At 40.8% G+C, this 25414-nt stretch overlaps 1 protein-coding gene across 3 annotated transcripts in view; it reads left to right on the forward strand.

Moving 5' to 3' along the window:
* Positions 1-25414, forward strand: part of ZNF827 (zinc finger protein 827) — a 111120-nt gene that overhangs the window by 51568 nt on the left and 34138 nt on the right. For all 3 annotated transcript variants that reach the window (XR_011048392.1, XM_068403386.1, XM_068403388.1), the window contains exons 5-7: positions 3347-3580; positions 19224-19472; positions 20179-20236. Coding sequence is in view for 2 of the 3 variants with exons in the window: in XM_068403386.1 (XP_068259487.1) it covers positions 3347-3580; positions 19224-19472; positions 20179-20236 (541 nt within the window). In the remaining variant the exon portion in view is untranslated. The remainder of the gene's footprint in view (positions 1-3346; positions 3581-19223; positions 19473-20178; positions 20237-25414) is intronic.

Genomic DNA, 25414 nt, shown 5'->3' on the forward strand with positions numbered 1-25414 from the left:
TGGATTGTAGGACCCTGACCGTGTTTTATATTTCTCATAGGTGATGTCTTGTAGACACACAGGGACAGACTGAGCATACAGATCTCATAAAGAGCTCGTTTCAATTATGGCTGATGTTGTGCTGGTAGATTTGTTGTTAACATAGTTTTAGCTTTGTTATCCCAGGTGGTGGCTCAGAAGTGGGAGGGAGCAGTGGCTTATAGCAGCATGTGCTGTCACAGTAAGAGAGCTAATGTGTGGGGTGGGGAGAGAAAGGGAAAGTGAGACATAGGAAAGGAGGGAAACTTGATGGATGCCCTGTTCAAGTCATTCTGGGTGTGTCACTGTTATGAAACTATTTAAACTCTGATGTGACCTACCTTGAATTTTTGGTTCTCGAAGCTATTAGAACTTGGCTTCATCTCAGTAGAGTACCCTGGGATGAAGAACATAGAGGTACCACTTGACACCTGCCCTTGAATTGGGTCAAACTGGCTGCTGGGTTTTTGCTTGGTGATAAGAGGGTTTAATAAATGCTAATTTCTTCCAAAAGTGCCCCCTTTGATCCTCCTTCCTGTGGTAGGGGAATCCATAAAGCATCTGCCACTACATGCTGTAGTGCCTGACTGAAAAAAGTTCCTAGTTTAAGGCTATGATATTGTATGAATTCTGTTACAGTGATTCTGTTTGTCTATGGATGTTTTTACATTTTTCTTAACCTGGCTTATAATGGACCACAGTGTATGGTTGCAAACTTATACTGATCTGTGTATGTGAGTTTAATATCATCTCTGTATTTACATGGTAAAAGTGTATGCTGACCTGGTCTTTAGTGCTTCCTCTACCTGGTTCATTTTCTGCCCTGGTTCATGGGCAGAAACACAGCTGGTTTCACAGATTGTTCTCAGTGGGTCATCTTTACCTCTTCACTTAGACTTATGTTTCCTTTGTTTTCTGGGACAATTTGAATTAATACCTTCTTGAAATGAATAAACTCAAAAGAGTTTTTTCTTCAGGGTCTCTGAAAATTCAGGCAGAATGCTTTCTACCAGTTGCACTCAGCTCCTGGTAGAGGTATTTTTCATATCAAAAATGCAGCTAGAGTGGCATGTTTTAAAAGAGAAGGAATGCAGAAGGTAGTGTGGTGAGCATTCATCACTTCAGGTCAAACCCCAGAACAGACTGAGCTAGAAAGATGTAGGCCTGGATAAAGAAGGTAGATGGAATTTTTTTTTGTAAGTACCTTGATAAAGTTAAGATTGGTTTGAGCGCCTTAACCTGTATTTTGATGAATTAAAGCATGTTTTACTGTTACATATTTCTGCTTTTACTCTTTTTTTTAAAAAGGAAAAAGCAATGCCTAATATTGGTAAAAGTGCTTATAGGTCATATTAAAAATTAAAAATTACACATATAAGGTAATTTAATTTCTGAAGTAATGAATAGCACCAATGTGTATGTACTTGCTGCTTATGTGTACACTGTTTATACCCCTTGCTTTAATCTTGTTCTTTGGTAAAGACTTGCCAACCAATAAGAAAGGAGAAAAATCAAACAACCCAGGAATATAAACTGAAAAGATGTAAGTGTTGTGTTACAGAGTAATGTTGTAGCTTTAAAAAATAATAAATAAAAAAAAAAAACACAAACACAAAAGAAAAACACAAAAAAATGCACTGTGTGAAAATGAACAAAGCTCAAAGTAGCAAACAGAAGTGTCTGTTCGTGCTAAAGATGGCAATTGTACCCCGTATTTTAGGGTTGAGGTCTCTGGGAGATGGTGAGCACTTCCCAGTGGGATGCAGGAAGGAAGGTTGAGGAGTCAGATTTTGGGGAAACTGCTGAGAAAGGAGAGTATCTGAGGCAATAAGCCAGGAAAGTGAGGAGCTGGAGGTAGGTGAAGAGTGAAGTGGAGGAGAAAATAGATCAAGGGCTTAAGCAGGTGAATGTTGCAGATTTTGTTGGGTTGATTTTACCTGTTAGTACCCTGCCCCTTCAGTTAGATATTACTGTCCCTGTGATATGCCATTTCCTCAGCTTTTCCTGTTCATGTAATGGGTTTGCAAAACAAAGAGCTCTCTGCAGCAGGCAGTGCGTGTTGGCTTCTAATGCCGTGCTGCAGCCTGTGAAAGGGCTGGTGGGGTACATCCTTACGTGGTCCAAGTGAGATTTGACAGAGCTCATGTGCAAGAGTCATGAGGGTAGGCAGGGGATTGTCATGTGGAAGGAGGAAAATATGTAGGAGAGGTAGTGAGGTAAATGGTGAGAGCTTAGAAAGATAACAAAATGGAGATGATGCTCTATCTTTCATACTTGTGGAGACAGAGGTTTAGAGAGGTGAGAAAGATGTAAACTCTTCAAAGTTTGGGGCACTGAACAACTCATCTGCTGTGTGTTATTGGGAATTTAAAGTGAAATTTTGAACAAGAAGAAGCCACTAGAAGACAGGGAAGGAAGTATCTCTTAATGGTTAAACATAAAGAATTGTAAAAAAAGCTGCTGAAAAATAGTGCAACTTCTTTAGCCTCCTGTTTATCATGCAGTCTGCCTGTGAATTTGTATTGCTTGGGTTTGGAAGTATTGTTTAAGAGGCATTTGTGGTTTTATCCCTTCAACGAAATGCAGTGCAAAGGATCTACTGCTGTCAAGGGGTATTGCAAAGACCATTTAAGAACATCAGCATTCAGTGTGTAGACGTTAAGCAGCCCCAAGATCTCTGTACCCTTCTCTGAGGCTGTGCAGCTGCTTACGTGGAGTATTTGAAAAGATTGTTTTAAACTTGCTCTCTTGCTTTTTTGTGAATGTAGAACCTGGAACAGTGCTCTCATGGCATCTTCCAGTGCAGATCTGTCTTCTGAAAATCCCTCTGTTGTCTTTCTTAACAAATACCAACTTTTAGGACCTAAGAATTTGCTGCTCTTTTCCCTTTTACTCTCCTCTTGCGTTTCCTATCTTTCTACTTTTCATCTCTTGCCTCTTTTCCGTGCTCTAAGAACTTAGTATGTAGTACCCATGGGCTTTGCGAAATTTGCCTGTATGTGAAATGATGTTTTAAACTTCCATCAAGCCTATAGAAGACCTACAAACCAGGGGAATGCTTTTAGGAGGAGTAGGGGCAAAAAAAAGTAAGGAAGGATGGCTTCTTGAGCTCTGGTACACGCAGTTTTTGTGTTTCAAAACTGCCCCTTTGTACAAAAGATGCAGATGTTTGTTTACCTCTTGAAGCATCTTTGAATACCGTTTGACATGCTTGCTTCTAGTACCTGCTCTAGCATTTCTCAGGTTATGGTTTCTTCCTGTTACTAGCTGCTCTATGATTGTATATTATGTACCTCATTAAGTCTCACTTCTTTCCCTCTCTTGACAGCTGCAAATCAAAAAGAGCCCTTGACTCCTAAATTTAAAGTGAAAGAGGAGCCTAAGGATGAAGAAGCTGCAAGTTCAGCCTTGTCTCAGTCCAGCTATGTGTTCAGCCAGGAATCTGAAGCCTCAGCTCCAAACCTCCCTGAGGAGAAACTCAAGCCACAGGAAGCGCAGGCAAATGTGATGAGGCAGGACATGTCAGTCAAGGCAGCATCTGAGCTCCTCATGAAGCTCTCGGGTAGGCATTTAATTTAATAATATTCAACTACTTAATTTTTTTTCATGTATGCTAGCAGGGTTACCTTGCAGAAGGAATGTTTAGCTTTAGTAGCAAGTGAAAGAACGATTGAAAAGGTCAGTCTACAGAGGTTCATATACATAAGACATCTCAGTTTGGTCTGTCACCATAGTGTCTAATTATCTCTGCTCTGGTTTTCAAAATAATGACTATGGGATAAGTCAAAAGAAGTGATGCCTTAAAGCTTTTATATGTTGTCATTTTTAAAATGTACCAGAACATGCTGATAACCAATTTATTCACGTGTCACTTCATTAACATCATAAGAATATGTGTCTGTACTGAACTATACCTGATACAGCTTTATAAATGATGACTTTTAAAGCTTTTTATTTTTTCTAGCAATATGTTGTACTCAAAATCGTAAGATACACTGTTAAAAAAATAATGTAAACTGAGTCAGCTTTCTGCTGTTAGGGAGACCACTTGAACTTGCCTATGTTGCCTTAGTGATACATCCTTCTGCCAGACAGGTAGGACAGTATGTATGTGTATACACATATGTACTGTTACAGCTGGAGGGAGTCAAATAAAAATGTATGTTCTGCTAATTATGCTTTGTCTAACTGTCAGAATCAAGGTTTAACTTTAAGGGAAAGTAAAAGGGTTGAATTCCCTGCTGGCAACAGGTTAAGTGAATGATGAAAAGGCTTTGAACTTCTAATAAACTTCCATTTTTAGGACTGAGGTGTGATAGTCTGGGAGGCTGGATTTCATACTTCCGCACCTGAACTGGATCAATTAGTTTTTAAGTCTTCTCCAAAACTGGACAAAACTTATTTTTTTTTTTCAGTATGCCAATGTCACACAAGAGGTGCCAAGTGAAGATGTTTCTAGTAACTTCTGAGATCTCTGCCAAACCTATCTGAAATTATTTGGCTTGATTGGATACTGTCAACATTGAATTTGAGCTCAAATTTATACCTGAAAGACTTTAACTGACTAGGATCTCCCCCATAAATTCTAACATGTAATTAATTCACTTCTGTTCCTACCTGCACATTTTAATTTTCAGAAGAATTTGAATTATTGATTTGCAAGCCTTCCGTGTTAATGGCGCAAAAAGTGCTTCCCAAGTAGAAAAGTTGATCAGAGCAGAAGTTTCCCAATTTTTCACAGGCTCCCAAATACTAAACGTTTGGTTATTGATATAGTGCACTGTTGCTGCTGGTAACTGGTACGAGTATGGTGTTCTGGTAACAGAACTTTACAGCCTAATGAATGTTAATCTGTGACTTTATTTTTCTTGGTGCATATGAATTTATATAACTATTTTCATAAAGAAAGAGCTCCATAACTTAATGATTTCTCAAGTACTTCAGAGACACTAGGATTCTTGATTGTGAATCTTGAATTCAGCACTAGCAGACTGTGTTTAAATGGTTTTATTACAGACTATTAGAATATTTGTGCCTTAAATATCTGTTTATATGAGTGAAATCTGGCATGTATAAAATCTGGAAGTCTTCAGTCACTTCTGTTGGGAACTCCCAGTCTTTAAAGGTTGTAGTAAAAAATACACTAGTTTTACATTTCTCTTATGATCTCCTGGTGATTGAGCAGATTTTGCCGATAGTGGTCTTTTTGGTTAATCCATAGATTAGAAGGTAAAGAGTTACGCTAGGATTTACTCAGTCGGCATTGCTGCAGCTGGTATTCCTGAACCAGCCAGTGGGTGGGGTTATACCAAGTTTATCACAGACACTGTTTTCAACTTGCACTTTTCTGAATCACCATCTAAGGCAGAAACTATAAAGGAGGAAAACACTAAGATACAGTTTAATGTAGGACAAATATAAGAGGAATATCTAAGATCAGTAGCCTCTTTAGTGTTTTGTTTTGTTTTTTTTTAATGTTTACTTTATCTGATAGAATACTCTGAGATCACTATTGACTTCCCAGCTTATCTTAAGCAATTCTGCACTCTGTTTTTGGTGATTTAGAACTTAAACAATTAAGCTACTTCTTCAGAATAAAGTGAAAACAAGAACAAACTTCTTCCTTTTTCCTGGAAGGAGAAAAAAAAAAAAAAAAAAAAAAGAAAGGAATTAATATGTCTGGATGTTCAACTGTCTGTGGGAAGTCTTCAGTCAAGTGCCCTTATTAGATTTGATATATTATATAATTGGGTTTAAGTCAGGTCCTTCCGGGCTCTATATATTCTTGATAAAGACTGAATGGATTACATCCTTGCTCTGTTATTTTCACTCTCTTCTCTGTAATACTAATTACCAAAACCTGCACTGCGTACAAATTCAGCAAGGGATTTCCGACATAACAGTATTTTGCTTTCTGCATTCCTGACGTACATGCTTCTGTTATCCCCTGAGCAATAATATTGCTGGTTGTTGGAGCCTCAAGGAAGCCTCTTGGGATTCAGGCATAGACCTCGCTGTCTCCTTTCCTATGAAGGATACACTGGTTTATATTTTTCACTGGGAAATCTCTTTTCCCAAACAAAGAGGCTGTGTTGCTAGCTCTTGGCTGAGCTGGTACAGGTAGTGGAAGGCCTTTCCAGTTCTGGAGCCTAGCTTGGCCTGGTGCATGCTGTAAGAGAGACTAACGGCCAGTCACCAGCCCCATAATGGAGGGAATTGTCAGCCACTCAGAAACTACTCTAAAACTAGGAAAAGTTACAAGAATAAACATATTTTACTGTAGTAGAACATTAACAGAACATTTACTAGTTGTCATTGTAGCGGCAGATGTGCAGAAACAAGAGAAAGTCACACGCAGCTGTCTATTTTAGTTCTACTACACAAGGCACTCTCTTTTCTCATTAAGCTAAAAAGCTGTCAGGACACTTACATGCTTCTAGCAGCACACAACCAGTGTTTAAGATCAGGCCCTGACCCTGCATATTACTTTGGTGGAATTGGACCTTATCTGCAGATGCCAAGCCCTTTTATACCAGTTTTTTCCTCTACAGTGTTCCACTTGGATTCCTATCTTCTACCTCACAGTTCACAAACTTGATACCTAGTCACTTGATACTTAGTTGCACTTCTTCCAAAGGATTATTCAAGCAGAGGAGGCTAATGTCTCTTGGGCACATCTAGGCAGGACACTTTTCCATCCAGATAGTCAAAACAAAACTTCCTGACAACTGATCTGCTATTGAAAAATAAATGCCCATTTGGAAGAAATAGTCTTTGGGGGTTAATAGGCAAAATTCGAGCCTCACAGCAGACTTTCAACCTACATTTTACAGAAGAACATAAAATGACTACTATGATTTATACAAATGTACAAAGGTGAGCTGTGAATTCTGTCCATTACTTAGTCTTGACTGAGACTAGATCCAATGGTAAGCAAACAGATTTGAGGAGAATAGAGTAGTGGGGCAAATCACTCTCATCTCTGGAAGGGTGCCATTCCTGCAAGATTTTAAATTCCTGTTAAATGTTGCACAAAATCACTTATAAGAAATGGAAGTAATGTATTTCAATACATCTGAGAGAGTTTTCTACATTCTTACCAGTTCTCTTTCATGGAAAAGCTAGTTTGTTTCTGTAAATGTTTAATTAAGTGGTGCACCCAGTGATCCCTGGTCATTTTTATACACTCAGTCTTGTAAATTGAAAGGTAGGTTTCAGAGGAGACTGAAATTTAAAATAAATGTTTACATTTACATAGGCTAATGGTTGAGTCTAAAAACTCATTTTATGTTGATATAGTCATGCTGCTAATATGTTTTGGGCATATGTTAGTTTTCAGAAGCATACAGTGTTTTGCCTTCTTGTCCAAAAATGAATGCATAGCTGGAAGTGTACAAAATCTATTCCAGGTACTAGCATTTTATAAGTAATATTTTACCCTGGTGCCTTGAACTATGACATTAGTATGCCCTCGTCTTTCCTAGAAATGTTGTCTGAATCACATTTGCCTTTATTTCAGCTATATCTTATTTGTGAAATGTAGTCATTTTGCATTTCAGTAGTGACTCAGGTTGTTTTCCTCCTCTCTTTTTTCAGTGTATCAATTCCCCATGTATTGCACATATCCTTGTTATCACTAGCAAATGCATGACCTTTGTGCTATTCAGTTCCTTTGGATTTTTTGTACTTCAATCATCAGGTCACACAGTGCTTCTTGTAATGCCCTGATTCCCCAGTACCAGCAATGTGTTGTAATTTCGGGTTATCAGCAGATGCAGTTAGTGCGTACTTACTTTTTGTGCCAAGGTCATGAAGTAAAACGTTGCATACAATTGATTCCAAAAGCGTTCTTGATCAACTCCATTTATTATTACCTAATTATATGACAATTCCTCTTTCAGCACAACTGGTTATTGGGGGAAGGGGGTTGGTGGGGTTTTTTTCTTTTTTTGATTAAGTCTTTATCCACTTGAAAATGTTTATGTTGATTTCATATTTCATGCCTTGTAGTTAATTTTTTTGACACTGTATAATACATTTAACTGAAACCACATGGATTAGAACTTCTATTTAAAAAGAGGAGGAAAAAAAGAAGGAATGATAATACAATTGTAGCATAAGATGAAGGCCAGAACACCTCAATGCTGCTCCCATTCCAACAACGGCACATCATGTGTTAGGGCACAGCAAGGTGAAGGACTATCTGAGAAGGCTTTAAATTAGCCTATACCAAAACCAGTCCAGTCACAACAGCACAGACTTCCAGAGGAACTAAATAACAATATCAGTTTAAAAAGTTTGCTAACTAGGAGTGCTATCTATGCGTGTTGTGGCTGGACAGCTGGCGTCAGATTTACCTCATTTTAAGGCTTCGGTGGCTTTATGCTTGGCTGTCATCAGCCATGTGAATTGACAACAAAAACAAGTCTGTGGCTAGTAAGCTATTATCCTTAGCAGTCACAAAATCTTTCCAGGTTTAGTGGGTTGCGTTAGCAGTCTTTTGGTTTATTGTTACTATGGTGAAGAAAAAGTACATTACTACATTCTTTGGGTGAGGTGGGGGACAGAGAAACTAACCTGCCTATGTATTTCTTTTTCCGAACTTCATGGACTGTTCTGGGAAGCACTTGTATGGAGTTAGGCTGCTGTCTTTGGAGATAGCTGTTGTCAGGACCTCGTAAGAGTCTCTGTACCTAGATTGCAGTGGAGCTGTCAAGAGTGCTTTCATCCCTGCTTAGAGGGCCTTGATAATGGGCAGAGGAGTGAAAATACGGCGAAGTCTGTCGTTCCTTCATCTCTGAATAGCTCATTAGAAAGCTCTGGGCAGCAGCAGGTGCTTCTGTAGAAGCCCAGAAAAGTAAGTGGGGAAGTGTATGACCTAAAATAAGACTTTCTTTTGATGGGAACTAGAGAGATGGCAAGCCATGGCAAGTCACATCGCCAGATTAAATCCTGCTACTAGCCAAGTGGGTTTTGTTGTGTTTTTTTTTTTAACCAACAGAAACGTGAAATTGATTGTGAATGGTTGGAGTGAAGCTGTGATTTAATTACAGCATAGAAAAAAGATGCAAGTTTCTAGATAGCTAGATTTATTGTTGCAATGTGTCAGGTTCCAGAATTTCTTTCAAGATTTTGAGACTCTCCTGCTGATGCTGTGCTACATGAAGTTCGTATCAGGCCATGGTATGTTCATTCAGTTTAATAAGCTTTTCCGTGACATCTGCATAATTCTGCCCCTCTGCTCTGCTCTCCTGAGACCCCACCTGGAGTACTGCGTTCAGCTCTGGGGCCCCCAACATAAGGACATGGAGCTGTTGGAGTGAGTCCCAGAGGAGGGCCACGAAGATGATCAGAGGGCTGGAGCACCTCTCCTGTGAAGACAGACTGAGAGAGTTGGGGTTGTTCAACCTGGAGAAGAGAGGGCTCCGGGGAGACCTTCTAGCAGCTTTCCAGTACCTGAAGGGGCCTACAGGAAAGCGGGAGAGGGACTTTTTACAAGGGCAGGTAGTGATAGGACGAGGGGTAACGGTTTTAAACTGAAAGAGGGTAGATTTAGATTAGATATTAGGAAGAAATTCTTTTACTATGAGGGTAATGAGGCACTGGAACAGGTTGCCTAGAGAAGTTGTGGCTGCCCCCTCCCTGGAAGTGTTGAAGGCCAGCTTGGATGGGGCTTTGAGCAACCTGTTCTAGAGGAAAGGTGTCCCTGCCTGTGGCAGAGGGGTTAGAACTAGGTGATCTTTGAGGTCCCTTCCAACCCAAACCATTCTGTGATTCTATGATAATAACGTAATCCCAAAAGAACTGAACTGGTAATGGATTCTTACCTGTTGATGGGTTTTGCCATGTTTCCTGACAACGTTAATGTCTAAACCCAAAAGCAGGAAAAATGTGAAAAAATACTGCCCATTCAGAGAAGTATAGGGTGGGAAGTATGGAAGTCTGGAAGGTCTTAAGTTTTTTTCCCCTCCTATAGAGGGGATCTTTAAAAAAAGATCTTTAAAAAAAGCCACAAAACAACAAAAATCACAGAAAAACCAAGTACCTTATAACAGAACCTAGCTTTTAGTTCAGTAGATGCTATACTATACCTTTAACTTATTGCAATTCATCTTTTTCCTTTTTTCCATGGCAGGGTAATCTTGACATTTAAAGAAATTCATGTTAATTTAAAAGATTAGATAATTTGGAATAATAAGAAATCATAATGTCTGTGGTTCAAATGTGCTTCTTTTGGTGTTCTGGATTTTATTTTATTTATTTTTTAGGAATTGTCACTAAAGAGTTTAAAGAACTCCACTGATCCTTTGCTTTACTGCTATTCCTTCATGATGTTCAGCCAGGTGGGAGTGGCCACAGAGCTATCAAAAGTGGGCATGTCAATTTTTTTCAGCGTCAGGGGATTGTGGATGCACAGTGTTTGCAGAAGGGCGTCTTGCAGTCCCCCTTGCCTTTGCAGAGTCATCTTGTAAAGACAGGAGAACTGGAGCCAGGCTCTCGGCAAAGGTACAGCTTGCTGCAGAAATGCTAGGCTAGAGTTTTCTTGGACTAGGAGACTTACATAAATTGGAATATGTTGTAAAATAACAGTTCACTGCACATGTACACTTTTTATCAAATTCTTCTTGATCTATGTTTTGAGGGGTTGGCTGTGTTCTGCAAGTAGAGTCTTTCAGGTAAGCGCCATAATCCTACCATTTAAGTGGAAGGAGCAGCAGATGCGTATCACAACTCAAATTAGTCTATTGCTTTAATTTGCTCTTTTTTTTTTTTTTTTTGTTGGCTTGCATTTTTGTGAAACTAAGTCTGTAGTTGCAAGATTCTATAACATGGGAGTTCAGAGGTTCCACTTTAACAAATGTGAGCCATTTTATTTATTTTTTTTAATGCAGGATCCTGTTATATTGATTTAAGGCCCATTGACATTGTCTTGTATAAAACAGCAGTTTAAAAAAAATACTAGCAAAATAAAGCATCAAGCACAGCGCCCTAGGGATTGTCAGATGTTACTTGTTGTGTCTCTGTAGCAGAACCTTCAGGGCTCACCAACTGTTCTCTACCTCTGAGGTTTTATTTCAGCTGTTTTAGGGCATGTTTATTTCTAGCAAATCAGAACAATTAGCATAACAAAATGCCTGATTGTCCATACTGAAAGCTTTTGAAGTCTGTACAAGTTGACCCACTAGTTACCCCTGTCTGAATGATTGTGAAAACTAGTACATGAGTCCAATTTATGAGACATATGGGAAAGGCTGTCTTTTCCAAGTTGATTCATAAAGTTGATTTGTAAAGTTGATGCGCATTTCAGCAAATATGAGCAACTTAGAATTTTAGTTGCAGGATGAAGTTTTAAATAAAATGGTGGGAAGAAGCATGAATGATTTAACAAGGATTCGTTTATTTCAGCAATGGAAAGTTATTGGACAGCTATTGTAACAGCAAAAGCAATATTTACTACATAACTTGTGTTTTTTATTCAATCTATGCACTTGATTTGACTTTCATCTCAAATAAAGTGAAAAGCAGACTGTGCTGCATTAGAAGAGCGTGTTCAGTGTGTGCCCTCTAGAGCAAGTGAGTGCTGCATAGAATCATAAAATAGTTTGGGTTGGAAGGATCCTTTAAAGGTCATCTAGCCCAACCCCCCTGCAATGAGCAGGGACATCTTCAACTAGATCAGGTTGCTCAGAGCCCCATCCAACTTGGCCTTGAATGTGTCCAGGGATGGAGCATTTATCACCAATCTGGGCAACCTGTTACAGTGTTTCACCACCCTCATTGTAAAAAATTTCTTCCTTATATCTAGTCTAAATCTATCCTCTTTTAGTTTAGAACCATTACCCCTTGTCCTGTCACAACAGGCCCTGCCAAAAAGTTTGTCCCCATCTTTCTTATAAGCCCTCTTTAAGTACTGAAAGGCTGCAATAAGGTCTTCCAGGAGCCTTCTCTTCTCCAGGCTGAACAACCCCAACTCTCTTAGCCTGTCCTCATAGAGAGGTGCTCTGTCCCTCTGATCATTTTTGTGGCCCTCCTCTGGGCCTGCTTCAACAGGTCCATGTCTTTCCTGTGCTGAGGACTCCAGAGCTGGACACATTACTCCAGGTGGTGTCTCACTAGAGCAGAGCAGAGGGGCAGAATCACCCCCCTTGACCTGTTGACCACGCTGCTTTTGATGCAGCTCGAGATACGGTTGGCTTTCTGGGCTGCAAACCCACATTGCCAGCTCATGTCCAGCTTTTCATCCACCAGTACCCACAAGTCCTTCTCTGCAGGGCTGCTCTCAATCTCTTCATCACCCAGCCTGTATTGATACTGGGGGTTGCCCTGACCCGGGTGCAGGACCTTGCACTTGGCCTTGTTGAAACTCATGAGGTTCATGTGGGCCCAGTTCTTGAGCTTGTCCAGGTCCCTCTGGATGGCATCCTGTCCCTCAGGCATGTCAACCACACCACTCAGCTTGGTGTTGTCTGCAAACTTGCTGCGGGTGCACTCGATCCCACTATGTCATTGATGAAGATATTAAACAGTACTGGTTCCAGTATGGACCCCTGAGGGCACCACTTGTCACTGATCTCCATCTGGACATTGAGCCATTGACCACTACCCTCTGGATGTGACCATCCAACCAATTCCTCATCCACCAGACAGTCCACCCATCAAATGCAATTTAGAGAGAAGGATGTTGTTGGGGACCATGTCAAAGGCCTTACAGAAGTCCAGATAGATGACATCAGCAGCTCTTCCCTTGTCCACTGATGTAGTCACTCCATCACAGAGAAGGCCATTAGGTTGCTCAGGCAGGACTTGCCCTTGGTGAAGCCATGCTGGCTGTTTCGAATCACCTCCCTGTCCTCCATGTGTCTTAGCATAGCTTCTAGGAGGATCTGTTCCATGATCTTCCCAGGCATAGAGGTGAGGCTGACAGGTTGGTAGTTCCCAGGGTCCTTCTTTCTGCCCTTTTTAAAAATCGGTACAATGTTTCCCTTTTTCCAGTCACTGGGGACTGCACCTGACTGCCATGACTTTTGAAATATCATGGAGAGTGGCTTGGCAACTACGTCAGCCAATTCCCTCAGGACTCTGGGATGCAACTCATCAGGTCCCATAGACTTATGTATATTCAGGTTCCTCAAGTGGTCATCAACTTGATCTCTTACAGCAGCAGGGATTTTGCGCTCTCAGTCCCATCTTGCAGTCCATCCGTTCAGAGGTGTGGGAAGAAGGGTTGCCAGTGAAGACTGAGGCAAAAAAGTTGTTGAGTACCTGAGCCTTCTCCTTGTCTGTTGTTACCAGTTTGTCAGTCTTGTTCATTGGGGGCATACGCTTTCTTTGGCCTTCCTTTTCTGGCTGACATACCTGTAGAAGCCTTTCTTATTATTCTTTGCATCCCTTGCCAAGTACAGTCTCCAGCTGTGCCTTGGCCTTCCTGACCCCATCCCTACGCAACCGGGCAGCATCCCAGGATACTTGAACCTGCTTCCACTGCCTGTGCATTTCCTTCTTGCCCATTAGTTTGACCAGCAGGTCTCCACTTATCCATTGACTGGCCTTCCACATCCAGAGCCTCGTACGTGTTGTACAGGGACACCTGGAAAGGCGAGGTGGACAAGGAGGGGGTTTGCTGGCCACCCCAGCATGGACTTGCCTCCATTTACTCCTTTCCTTTAAGCTACTGCCTTCAACATGGTGGGGGGGAGGATACAGGATCCCCTTGATCTTGTTTTTTTTTCTGGTGGCTGTTCCTGTTTCTGTCTCGGGGAGGGCAGAGCTTGGTTCCACCAGTCTCTCCCTTTCTCAGATTCCCCGATGCTCCTTAACCTTTCTGCTTCCTGCATGTGGAATGCTGTACCAGTTTGGGCTCCCCAGTTCAAAAGGGCTGTTGAGAATTAGTAGATGGTCTAGAGGAAGGCAGCAGACTTGATTAAGGGTCTAGGGCTCATAACGTACAAAGAGGCGTTGAGGGAACTGGGCCTGTTCAGTCTGGAAAAGGGGGACTAAAGGCAGATCTAATCACAGCCTGCAACTACTTGAAGGAAACTTAGAAAAGCAGTGGAGTCAAACTCTTCTCTGTAGTGGCAGATGGTAAAAGAAGGGACAACAGCTACCAGCTGCAGCTTGGAAGGTTCAGAGTGGACATTAAGGAAAATTTCTAGTGCAGCACTAGAACAAGTGTTACCCAAGGATGCTGTAGCTTTCTCTTGCTTGGGGCTTTTGAAAATTCTGGTAGATAAACTTGCAGTTGATCTGATCTAATGCTGATGATTCATGGGATAATTTCGTTTGGAGGGGACCTCCAGGGTTCATCTAATCCAAACTCTTGCTCAAAGCAGGTCCAACAAGACCAGGCTGCTGAGGGTCTTATTAAGTTTTGAATGTATCCAAGAATGGAGAACCCAAACTCTCTCAGCAATGTGTGCCAGTATTTCACCATCCTGACAGTGAATTTTTTTTCTGTGTATACAAACAGAATTTCCTGTGTTCTAACTTGTCTGTTGACTCTTATACTATCACTGTGCATTTCTGAGAGAAGTCTGACTCTAGCTTCTCTATACCTTCCCTTTATACCTTAGAGAGTTGTAGACAGCAATAAAATGTCCCCTTAGTGTTGTTTTCTTAAGACTGAATAAACCCAGTTCTCTTAGCTGTTCTTCTCTTATGTCTTGTAGCAGCTCCCTAACTACCTTGGTAGCCTTCCACTGAACATGCTCCAGGATGTCAGTGTCTGTCCTGTACTGGCGAGCCCCAAGTAGTGCACAGTACTCTAAATGCAGTCTCATAAGTGCAGAATAGAGGGTAAGAATCTCCTCCTACTTGATGGCTACAGGTTTGATAATACAGCCCAGAATATGGTTGGCCTTGGTTGCCAGAAGGGCACATTGCTGACTTGTGCACGACTTGCATTGGATTGTGGTAGTCCCAACTTTCTGAGAGAAGTAGCTTGAATAAACCCTTTCTAAAACTTGGCAATTTCTGTCCTAGGCTGTAGAGAGGCGTTGTCTAAGATTAAATTTCAGAGGCACTCTTACTGCCACACCTTTTTGAGGTGATACTGTTAGGCCTTCAGGGATGGATGCTGTACCCTGAGCTTTTAGGTAGCACAAGTATTGTTCTATGTTTCTGTTGTGTTTGGGTCTTTTTTTTTAGCAAGAGCCACTACTTTACAATTGCTTGCACTTGTGAATGCCAGAGAACTTGAAAGCTGTGGAAGAAGTTACTTCCTCATGGAACAAGCCTGTCCAATACTGCATTTTTCATATCTGATGTGGAAAATTGTCTCACTGAGTGTGAATAGGTTGAAGTTCATTGAGGCTTTTATAGATCAGCTGGTTAGAAGTTATACTGGTCTGTAAAGAAACAGCATCTCTGTGGCTTGATGATAGTACATCCGTGTATGCAATAATTTTCTCTTATTTTGTTAAGCTGTTTCCATATCACAAAGTTAACAGCAGAAAAAGGCATATTAGGTGATTTAGTTCATCTTCTGCCAGATGAGCAATGTTGACTGCTGTGCTGTTGTTCTGAGCTTCATCCAGGTTAGTTTTGAATGAATAGCAGACCATGTTTAGGAGATCACAGTCTGGATACTTTAAAGGTACTTCAGTCTTTATGCCCTGCTGATTTTTGCTAGGAATTAGATATCTGTACTTTTATAAAAATCTGGAGTGAAGAAAATGACTCTGGTATACTGACTTTGTATTCTCATACATTGCAATTTATTTAACCTAGCCCATCTACTCAAGGAGAAATGCAAAAGTGGAAAAAAGCCAAAGCTATCATGATTTTAATTATTTGAATCAGGAGACCTTTCAGTGTACTGGTCCTTGACTTGAAAACCTTTAGCTGTGCTATGACCATGTGAGATACCTATGTAAGGAAGCAAGGGGTATCACCTTACTCCACAAATGAACTGTCTGTAGCACAGAAGGGAAAATAATCTTCAAGAAGTTACAGTTTTGACTGCCTGTATGGAGAAATGGATATGGGCATAACCTTAATTACAGTCTTTCAGCAGCACAAGATCTAGCACAGCTGGGTTGTATGCCTGTGATTGCTGCTCATGGGACAGACTGACTGTGTTTCCCTTTCGTTAGCCCTTGAAAAATTATCATCGAGACCCTCCTTCAGTCTTCTGTGTGTTTTTGCTTTTGGGAATCAGGAGTATGACAGGATTCATGTTTGGCAGGGACATTCTGTCAGATCAAAAGGGTTCAGCTGGGAAGATAAAGGTCAAAGGAAATGATTAAATATGTAAATTTAGTTAGGGCAATTTGAGTGCTAGCTGATTGTGAGGGAGAGAAGGTCATTGGTATTGCTTGACTCTTGCCTTAGCTGGGGTCGTATCAATTTGTATGATTCAAAAGCATTTGCAGGACAGGGAATTAAACTGTGTGGAGCAGGAACAGAAATAGAAAGAAGATTTTAAAAGCAGAGAGAGCAGCAAAGGTCAGCTTGACTCTGCACCTAAATTTGGCAGCTGGGTGCAGAGCTCGGTCTGTCAGACATCTGAAGAACTCATTTGTTTGCAGAGTTACCTGAGCTTTTGATTGACAGGGTTACCTGATGCGTTCCTTTGCTGTTCTGTGTTCACTTTCAATGCACAGCATGCTATTTTTACACTTTTCAACACAGATGCAATGTTCTGTGGTTTTATAAGAAGAGGCTAATGGAAGCTTTAAATAAAAAAAAAAAGAGAGAAATCTGCTTAACAGGACAAAAAAGGCATTATATGATATTTCTAACTTGTCTTCAGTGACAATTCACTATGAAAATTCCCAAAGTCTGAAATGTATCTGGTGAATTGTAGATGGTAAAGATTTTTATCAGTGTTTATACATTTCTTTTAAAGGTCAAGAAATGTCATAAGAAAAAATTGGAAGTGCTTCATGTAAATAGTTCCTGGAAGATACCCAAGTGGCTTTTATCTCCTGGCTTTGATGATTTTTTTTTTTTTAACAGCTGTAGCTGGCAAAGCCACTTTTTCTCCACTTACGAACAACAGGAATGTAGGGAGAGAGAGAAACCAGGGGAATGAAAAAGGACTGGGTGACACACATCAGTTTAATTTTAGGTGGAATGCCTATGCCTTCATGCTAAAGGGATTCTGTTTGTCTTTGGCTAGAGACTACAAGATGACACCAACCAGCTGACTACCTTGAGGATGTTATCAGGGATAACCAAAACATACTTTGGTGTCTGAGATTCATTGTAATAGGGGGTAATTGAAAACAAAAGGCCTGGTGGTGTTAGAAACATTCACGCTTGGAATAAAATCTGTGAGGCCGAGACAATCATGTGTGAGTTAGAGAGGAGAGGAAAAACAGAGAGAGAATAGCAACAGATTAATATATCAAGTGAAGTTAGTGGATTCGCCTGCCCCCCGCCTTTTCTTCTCTCTGACCCAAAGTTAATAGATAATATTGTTTGTGTCTGGGCTTTTTCTTACAAACTGGTATTCGTTTGTTTATTTTTAATAGCAGAGCCTTCTAAGTACTAAAATTTGACAGATGACAAGGAAACTTCCATGTGAGGAAACGTACTGTGCAGAGTGGCTCCATGAGTGACCTGATGGAGTCAGGACAGCCAGCCTCTGTCTGCAGCAGTTTACGTGCTGGCCCATGGTCGTAGATCTGATCATGTCCCCCTAGTCTGGACGAGGGCCAGACTGCTCTCTCAGGTCCTAGAGTCCACTCAGCATCTAAGCTCTCTGCTTCTCTGGCTCTGTGTGCTGCACTGTGCCTGTCCCTACCCTCTACCATGGCCTCTCTTGCTGGGTGCTAGCATTGCCTTTTCCTCCTTTCACTCATGAAGTCTGAGCAATTCAAACTCACGCTTTCCCTTGACTCCAGCTGTGAAGGCTATGTAGGTGACAAATTAGGGCAGGTGCTAATCATGAGTAAACAGAAACAAATTTTCCTTAAGGTTTTCAGTATCTTGGCTAGTACCAGAAGTACGTGTACAGGTTTAGACAAAATTAATAAACCCCATGTACATTTTTTTGTTGGAATGATTCCTTACCTGGGTGGCCCTTCTGGTATTTAACTGTGTTCGTGCATTTATTTATTTTCTTGATTCTCCCAGGCACGTTGCCTGTCTTACGCTGCCTGTTTCCGGAGTGTCTGGTGAACATTCAGTCAGCAGAAGCAATGCGGAGCTGGGCAGTTCTGCCATGATACCAGTGTCCTTTCAGGAGCACTCTGAATGAAAATGATTTTAAAAACATGATTTTTCTGTGACACTAAATTGAGAATAAATTCTACAGGTCTTCAACTTCTCTTTTCACAGCAGAAAGTCTGAATCAAAAGGGCTGTACAGGTGTTTAGGGTGTGATAGGCAATTACCTAGGAGTCTCGATTTTGAGATTTTCAGAGCTTTTATTCTGGAAAGAAAAAAGATCACTTACCTTGCAGCCAAACCAGAGCATTCAGCAACACCCAGGTATACAACACTCAAGTATAGAAAGTGAACTACAAATTGGCTTCTAGACTATGGTTTTGTTTGCTAGACCCAGGACACTGGAGAGGAAGGCAAGGAGGGAAGGATATGGGCTTATGGAAACTGGTCATTAAGGTTATTGGATCTTGTAATGTATGAGGGAATATCTGTGCTTATTAAAAAATCAGACTTTAGAAAAGCATGGGCCCTAGAATACTTCTCTCATCTTGAAAGCATATGCAGATATAACAAACTGGTTCTTCACATAATTGTCTGGTATTTTCCATAAAAAAGAAAGAGAGCAGAAGAGGAGCAGATGAGCTTTCCTCCTCCACCCCTATACCCATACCAATACTTCTGACTCTGCTGGTACTTCTGCTGATAAAGAGTAATTTAGAGTTCGTAAGAGGTCTTCAGTGCCCACCTTTGGAGAACTGGTGTGTAGCTGCAACTTCATTTAATAAATAAAAACAAAGCTTCACTAATTGGTTTGTGATCACCTAGTATTCATAGAAGGTGATATAACTCTCATATTTACAAATATGCAACTGTTTTCTGCTCTCTAGTTTGAAAAATTATTTTCAAGAGATTGCTTCTATTTATAACCCCCAGAAGAATACTTGTAGCAGTCAGCTGCTTGCTTCCCGTACCATGTGCAGTGATATGGTATACAAATTATAACTTTGTGATTCCTGCTTTGAGTACTCTGAAAAACTGTAGCCTAATTAAATAATTGTGGCAGTTGTTTATTTTTTTTAAATACATATTTGCAGCTGAGAGTTACAAGGAAACCCAGACAGTAAAGATAAAGGAAGAACCAATGGAAGTTGACATTCATGATTCGCAGGCTTCAGCGTCACCCAGCCAACCCAGCCAAAGTGTTGGCTACAGCACTTTATTAGGCCGAGACATTAGTGAACACATACAGAAGGCACCAGAAGGTCGTGTGCTCCCAGAAAGAAATCTGTTCAGCCAAGATATATCAGTGAAGATGGCATCTGAGCTGCTCTTCCAGTTATCAGGTAAAAGCAGTGGAAATAGTTGATAGTTGAATTTAAAGAACAAAAAGAGATTGTGTATAACCATTAAGGTGCTGTGAAAGTGTGAGGTTCCTAATGCTGAAAAATAATAGGAGTTAGAGCCCTTCTACCCTCACATTTGGAATGCAAAAGCCTTGCCAAATGTCCCCCATCGTTAGCATATGCTTTAGAGCACTGTGACAGTCAGGTCAGGTTCACAATATTTGAACTGAATTGGAAAAGCTGGAGTTCAACTCCTGTATTTTTGAAAGCTAATTAAATAATTTGTGACAACTGGTTGATCCAGGCCTTGGAGTATAGGGGAGCCTATAGATGGCAGTTACTGGCATAAGTGGCCGGTGGCTGCAGCATGCAGTGCTCCTGGGGCTGCACTGTCCATTTCTTTTGACAAAGGAGGTGAACCTCAGCTATTACATAAAGGCAATGATATCAGCACTGTGTTTAATGAATGCTTGAATTGCACACTTTGCATGGAGCACTAACACTGAAATACGAAGCTGAAAACATTTGTCGGATGTTAGTTTAAATAAAGTCATGCCCATTCTCTAATCACGCTGTAACCATTTACCCTAAATTACTCTGGATGATGCTGTTATCAGAAAGGATTAAAATAGTTCTGCTGAATAAAACCTGATAGGGAAAATATGATATATGCTAATCACAAAAAAACATGTATGTTCCTCTGCAGAAAAGGTGAGCAAAGAGCACAACCACAATAAAGATAACGCCATCAGAACTACAGGCAGGTAAGTACAGTCCATTGTTATATGCAAAGCTGTAGTGTAAATGGCATTGCTTCATTTTGCCTTGTGAACTCAATGTGTCTGTCTCCTGCAAATGGGACCTGATATTACAAGTGTAAGATATTTTCATGAGTAGTGTAACCTATATCTGAAAAATTACACCCATAGATCTGATTGCTTAGAGTTCATGAGACAAAAGGCCTTCGGGCCAAAATGACTGCTCTGCTCTGATCAAGTATTCACACGTCATTTTAAGAAATTTTTTTCCTATTTTTTTTCTACAAAAACTGAAACTTAAAAGAAACTGCATAGTACGTGCAGTGCTTGAGGGAAGAACAGGCTGCCAACTGGATTTTAAGATATGGGCCAATGTAAGAAGAGGTGATTTTGATTCAATCTTCTGTCAAACTTGGATTTCTTTAATAAAATTTCAGTTTAGTATTTCTATCATCTCAGTGCCTTCTAGAGATGAATTTTTAAAAGTCAGACTGTAAGACAATGCTAATGAAACATTTGTTAAAGATTACAGTCACATTAATAAAATAAATGAAATTATCCAGGAATTAAAAACATGATACAATTATAGCACGTGCTGTTAAAGAAATACGCACTTTACAGTATAGTGGCTGGGAACAAGCCCGCGAGTTGTTTACATATACGTGAGCAGCAAAGTGAGGTGTTGTTACAACCTGGTCGCAACTAGTTCATAAATCCCTTGGAGTAAATTAAGGTGAAACGACACCAAATAACTGGTATGAAATTAAGAACAGTTTATTAATACAGGGAAAGTAACATGGTCATAAGTGTCTTGAGTTTCTAAAGGCATTGAGAAAAGAGGGAAAAGGAAAAAGGAGAATAGAGAATATGAGAGAGAGAAAAGAGATATCACCACCCTTGGATCCAGCAATGTAAGTTGTTTGTAGAGCTGGTAAATTGCTTGCAGAGTCGCTTCTCTGGTAAATCGCTTGCAAGATCACTCCTCAGGTGGTGAGTGGGAGCACATGCCAGCATCCCAAGCGAGAAGTTCTAAATACTTTAGGTCATTTGCATGCGAGATAGGAGAGGGTGGTAACATCTCTCTTGTCTCCCCCTCCGCTCACTTCTCATCCTAATTGGGACACCTGCGCATTTGTAGTCTTAGATTGTTCTTGAAATGAGTCAGTGGTCCCCCAAGGGGTGTCTGGTGATCGTGATCCCCCCTAGTTATGGTGTCTGCTGTATGACCCCGCTTCTGTGCAAGCGTCGTTGATACCTTCATGTTACAAAGATGTTACACATGTAGGTTGGCCCCAAGGAAAAGATACCATCCTGCTTCCGCAGGACTTATGTCTTCCTCCAGCCAGAGTTGTAAGTCACATCAATTAAGGCACAGCAAAGGTATTGTTCTGCACCCAAGGCCCTTATTTCTTCCCAGACTTGCACGCCTCTGTGGCATCCATCCCCTCCTCCAGCCAGAGTTGTCAAATAAGTTGTTTAAGGCATACAAACTCTGCCCGTCACAGGTGTCCCCGTGGGAAAGTTCAAAGCTCTTATGTAATAAGTGGTACCTAGAATTGGTAAAAACGTAGGAGCCCATGGTGAGGAGTAGGCAGGAATGGGCAAGGGTTCATTTATTTCCTACCTGAAAGTTCCCTGATCAGTATGGATGGGTTGGAGGCTGAGCACACTGAAGGACTGAAGAGATTCTTCAAAGATAGAGTAAGACCTCCTGTGCCTCTGCAGCGCCTTCTACAGAAGTTCCCCATGTGTTCAGTGCCTGCTAACTAAGACAGCTTTGTCCAGACAGAAGTTGAAAAGCATTTCAGTTGCAGAAGAAAAGATCTCTAAAATATGTTGTTCTTAAATTCCTAGGCCTTTCCCGTTCATTCCTGGTAACTGTAATAAATAAATAAATCATTTGGTTTTAATAAATTGACCAGCTCAGTAAATGTACGTTAGGGACTTCTTGATTTTACAAGTTGAAAGATAATTAAATTGAGCTTTTAACTTCTGACTACTGTGAATGCTTCCCATATTTTGCTAGTTTGGGAGTTTGTGGGATATGCAGCCTGCATAGCCTTCCCGTGACTACTTAAAAAGCATAAGCCTGAGGGGTACATACAGAGATAAATACACATACTGTCCAGCTACTCATTAACCATCCAGTGTGCGTTGCAGGAAGGGGGTGGCAAATAGTCAGTTGAAAATAGATTTCAGTGTCTCATGATGTTACCGGCAGGACTGGTGTGAGAATCCAGAGCTGCTTTTGGATCTACCAAAGGTAATTCAAACTGGAAAGGTTGCGGACAGTTCAAAGATACCTCCTCCTTCTTCTGGCTGCCAGTTTTTAAGAGGGTAGCACAGTTGGCCATTGTCAAACTTGCACTGAGTTTTACTGAGAAGTCCTGATAATGGCTGCTACCAATCAGGGTATGAAATGCTGAGTACCTGATTCAATTCTTCCAGGTGCTTTTCTTATCTTACCTATCTATCAACAGAAGACATGAACGAGAAGAGCTTCTTAAGGGGAAGTGAGTCAGTCTACTAAATCCTGCGAGTTCAAACACATTGACTTGAAAGACCTTGCCAAAAAAAACCCCATCCAAAACCAAACAAACAGCTGGAAGTCTTTACTGGTAAGGGTGTGACCCCTTCTCAAAAGCAGAACGTGATGGAGTAGCCAGTGGAGGATAGAGGCACTCAGACGGCATTAAGAAAATGTGTGGTGTTGCAGTTTGGCCCACCAACCTACATCTGGAGTAATGACAGAAAGGCATTTGAATCACAGTTGTTATGTGAAGTTTGCTGACAGCTGCAGAAAGCCAAGGTGAGGTCAGTGTTGTCCACCTGTGAGTAGCTGGGGAGCAGAGAGATTGAGCTGTGTCGTTGGTGAGAGCCTTAAATCAGCAAAGCCCAGCAAGATGGGGTATGCAAGCACTTCTTGCTGTCTTATTCCATATTAACATTTCCAACTGTCACCTAGCTGTTGCTATTCCTCCTGTGAGTATTCCCGGACTTTGCGAGCATATACTTCCATATGACTTTGCTTAAGCAGCCGAAACTGGCAAGGATTCCTTGCAGTTCAATGGCTGAGTGAGATGGTAGAGCCTGCCATCTGTGATATGAAGACAGAAAGTGGAGAAGCAAATGATCTGGAAGTGAGTACGCCAGCATAAGATGCCAAGATAAGTTTCTTTCATCTAAAGAACTGTGTAGCCATAAAACTGGAAAAATGCAGCCAGAAAGAAAAATCCTAAAGCTTAATCTTCATCAGAAGGGACTTTGCGCAATGATTGAGAACAATTTATGTAGTTCCTTACTATGAAGCAGGAGCTCCTCCCTCCATACTTTGCACTGGGAATTGGAGGACATATCTGCTGAAATAAAAATACTAGGGCCAACACTGAAGAGACTGAGCTGCTATTCTAGAGGAAGGCAGAAAAGACGTATCCAAGGATGGTTCTGTAATTCACCGGAGGCTGATGGCGGAGAGGGAAATCCTTGGGACACAACACGATGTGGTCTTCAACAGCAACCTGCTCATGATATATGGTCTAGCCTGAAACAGATAAGTTCTGCATCATCCATTTTGCTTAGAACCAGCAATGAGCAGCGTCCTAGTGTCTGAACCTAAGGCACAAGCAGGCAGGCCAACATGGAAACCTGAGCAGACGACAAGATTTTGAAGAGTTACAGCAGTAATAAAACTTTTTTAATTGGTGTTTTTCTTTCAAATCATTATTAAACCAGTGAGAGGAATGTAGCAATAAATGATGCCATATTTTTATACAGCGTCGGTCTGTCTTATATTATGTCACCCCTGAGTGGAAGTGTGAGTCTTGGAAAAAGTTAAGTCTTGCACATATGGGCTGGATCTTTATCCTGCTCACTTGTTTTCTTGAGAATTGTGCATTGTTCAGCTGTCTGCATACACTGAATTGTTCTGGGTTGGGGCAGCTTCATGCCTTACCCTTCAGCACAACCTAATATTGACTGTGTTTATGGTTATGTTCACACTTTTGTAGAAATACCAAAATATCCAATTAACTGTCACGTATGGAACAGCACAAAATGAATAATGGCCAAAAAACTTAATGAGAAAGTAAATAACGTGATTGCCAAAAGTGTTACATGATCAAGTTAACTAATTATCAGCAAGTTTCCCAAAGGCAGAAGAGACCTGGCTAAGAATACAAGTGACTCAGTGGAGAACACCTCGTTCGCTCTCTGCATGAAAACTGTGTGAGGGAAAACTTACGCAAGTGCTGTTGTTTAGATTGACACCTTGGGTTATTGGGACTGGGACGGTCAACTTGGTTGGTGCTGCTGGCACGTACTTTCTGGGCTTGGACTACCTGCTGTGCAACACTTCGTAAGACCTCATGCTACGTTCTTTATCCTGAAAAGGTTCTTGGATTTTATTACTGAACAAGAACAGGCTGCAGAAATGAGCTGGCTTCCTGTCCTGCACCTTTAAAACACCTATTATACACCAGCCTGTTAAGGATGCTCAATATGAGAGAGATCAGATTAATGTAATTTTCATTTTCCATAGAAGGAATCGATAGCTTGCATGCAGAAGGAGTACACTGCCTTAGAAAACAAGTTTTCCAAGAAAGACTGTCCTTTTCCATTTTGAATTTTTTGGTGTACCACTTACAGATGTCTGTCTATGCTGTAGGCAAGGAATTCTTGTTTCTATTACGATCTTTAATTGAGCAGAAAACAAAATACTTTGACACAAATACCAATTCACTATTGAAATTGACTTTTTTACTGCCTATTAATTAAAACCAAAGCATGCTATGCTTTTTGGAGTCAAGTAGCTGATAATTTTTGCACTTACTCCTCTTTGGGAAGTAACCACTTAGTGTATATGAATTGTTTCCTGCTTTAAAAATCAAACTCACGGAGTTAGTTTCATTCATGGAATGCCATGTCAAAAGAGAGCTATTCAGCATCTTAACCTAAAATCTGGAAAGTTTTGTTTTAAAAATAATTACTATATACCTCAGATTATTAAATAATAGTATTTTCCACCTTTCCTGATTGGCCTCTCCAGATATGACAGTAGAATACAGATTTTTGGACAGTAGAATACAAATTTTTGAAGCATTAATTTTAATGATCCATACTGTATTGTGATATAGCAAGTCTGAGATGTTGAAATGTAGTTAAAAGCCTTTTGGGATGACTTCAGTT

Source organism: Nyctibius grandis, chromosome 6 (genome assembly GCF_013368605.1).
Source record: "Nyctibius grandis isolate bNycGra1 chromosome 6, bNycGra1.pri, whole genome shotgun sequence".
In the NCBI taxonomy this organism is placed as follows: domain Eukaryota; kingdom Metazoa; phylum Chordata; class Aves; order Nyctibiiformes; family Nyctibiidae; genus Nyctibius; species Nyctibius grandis.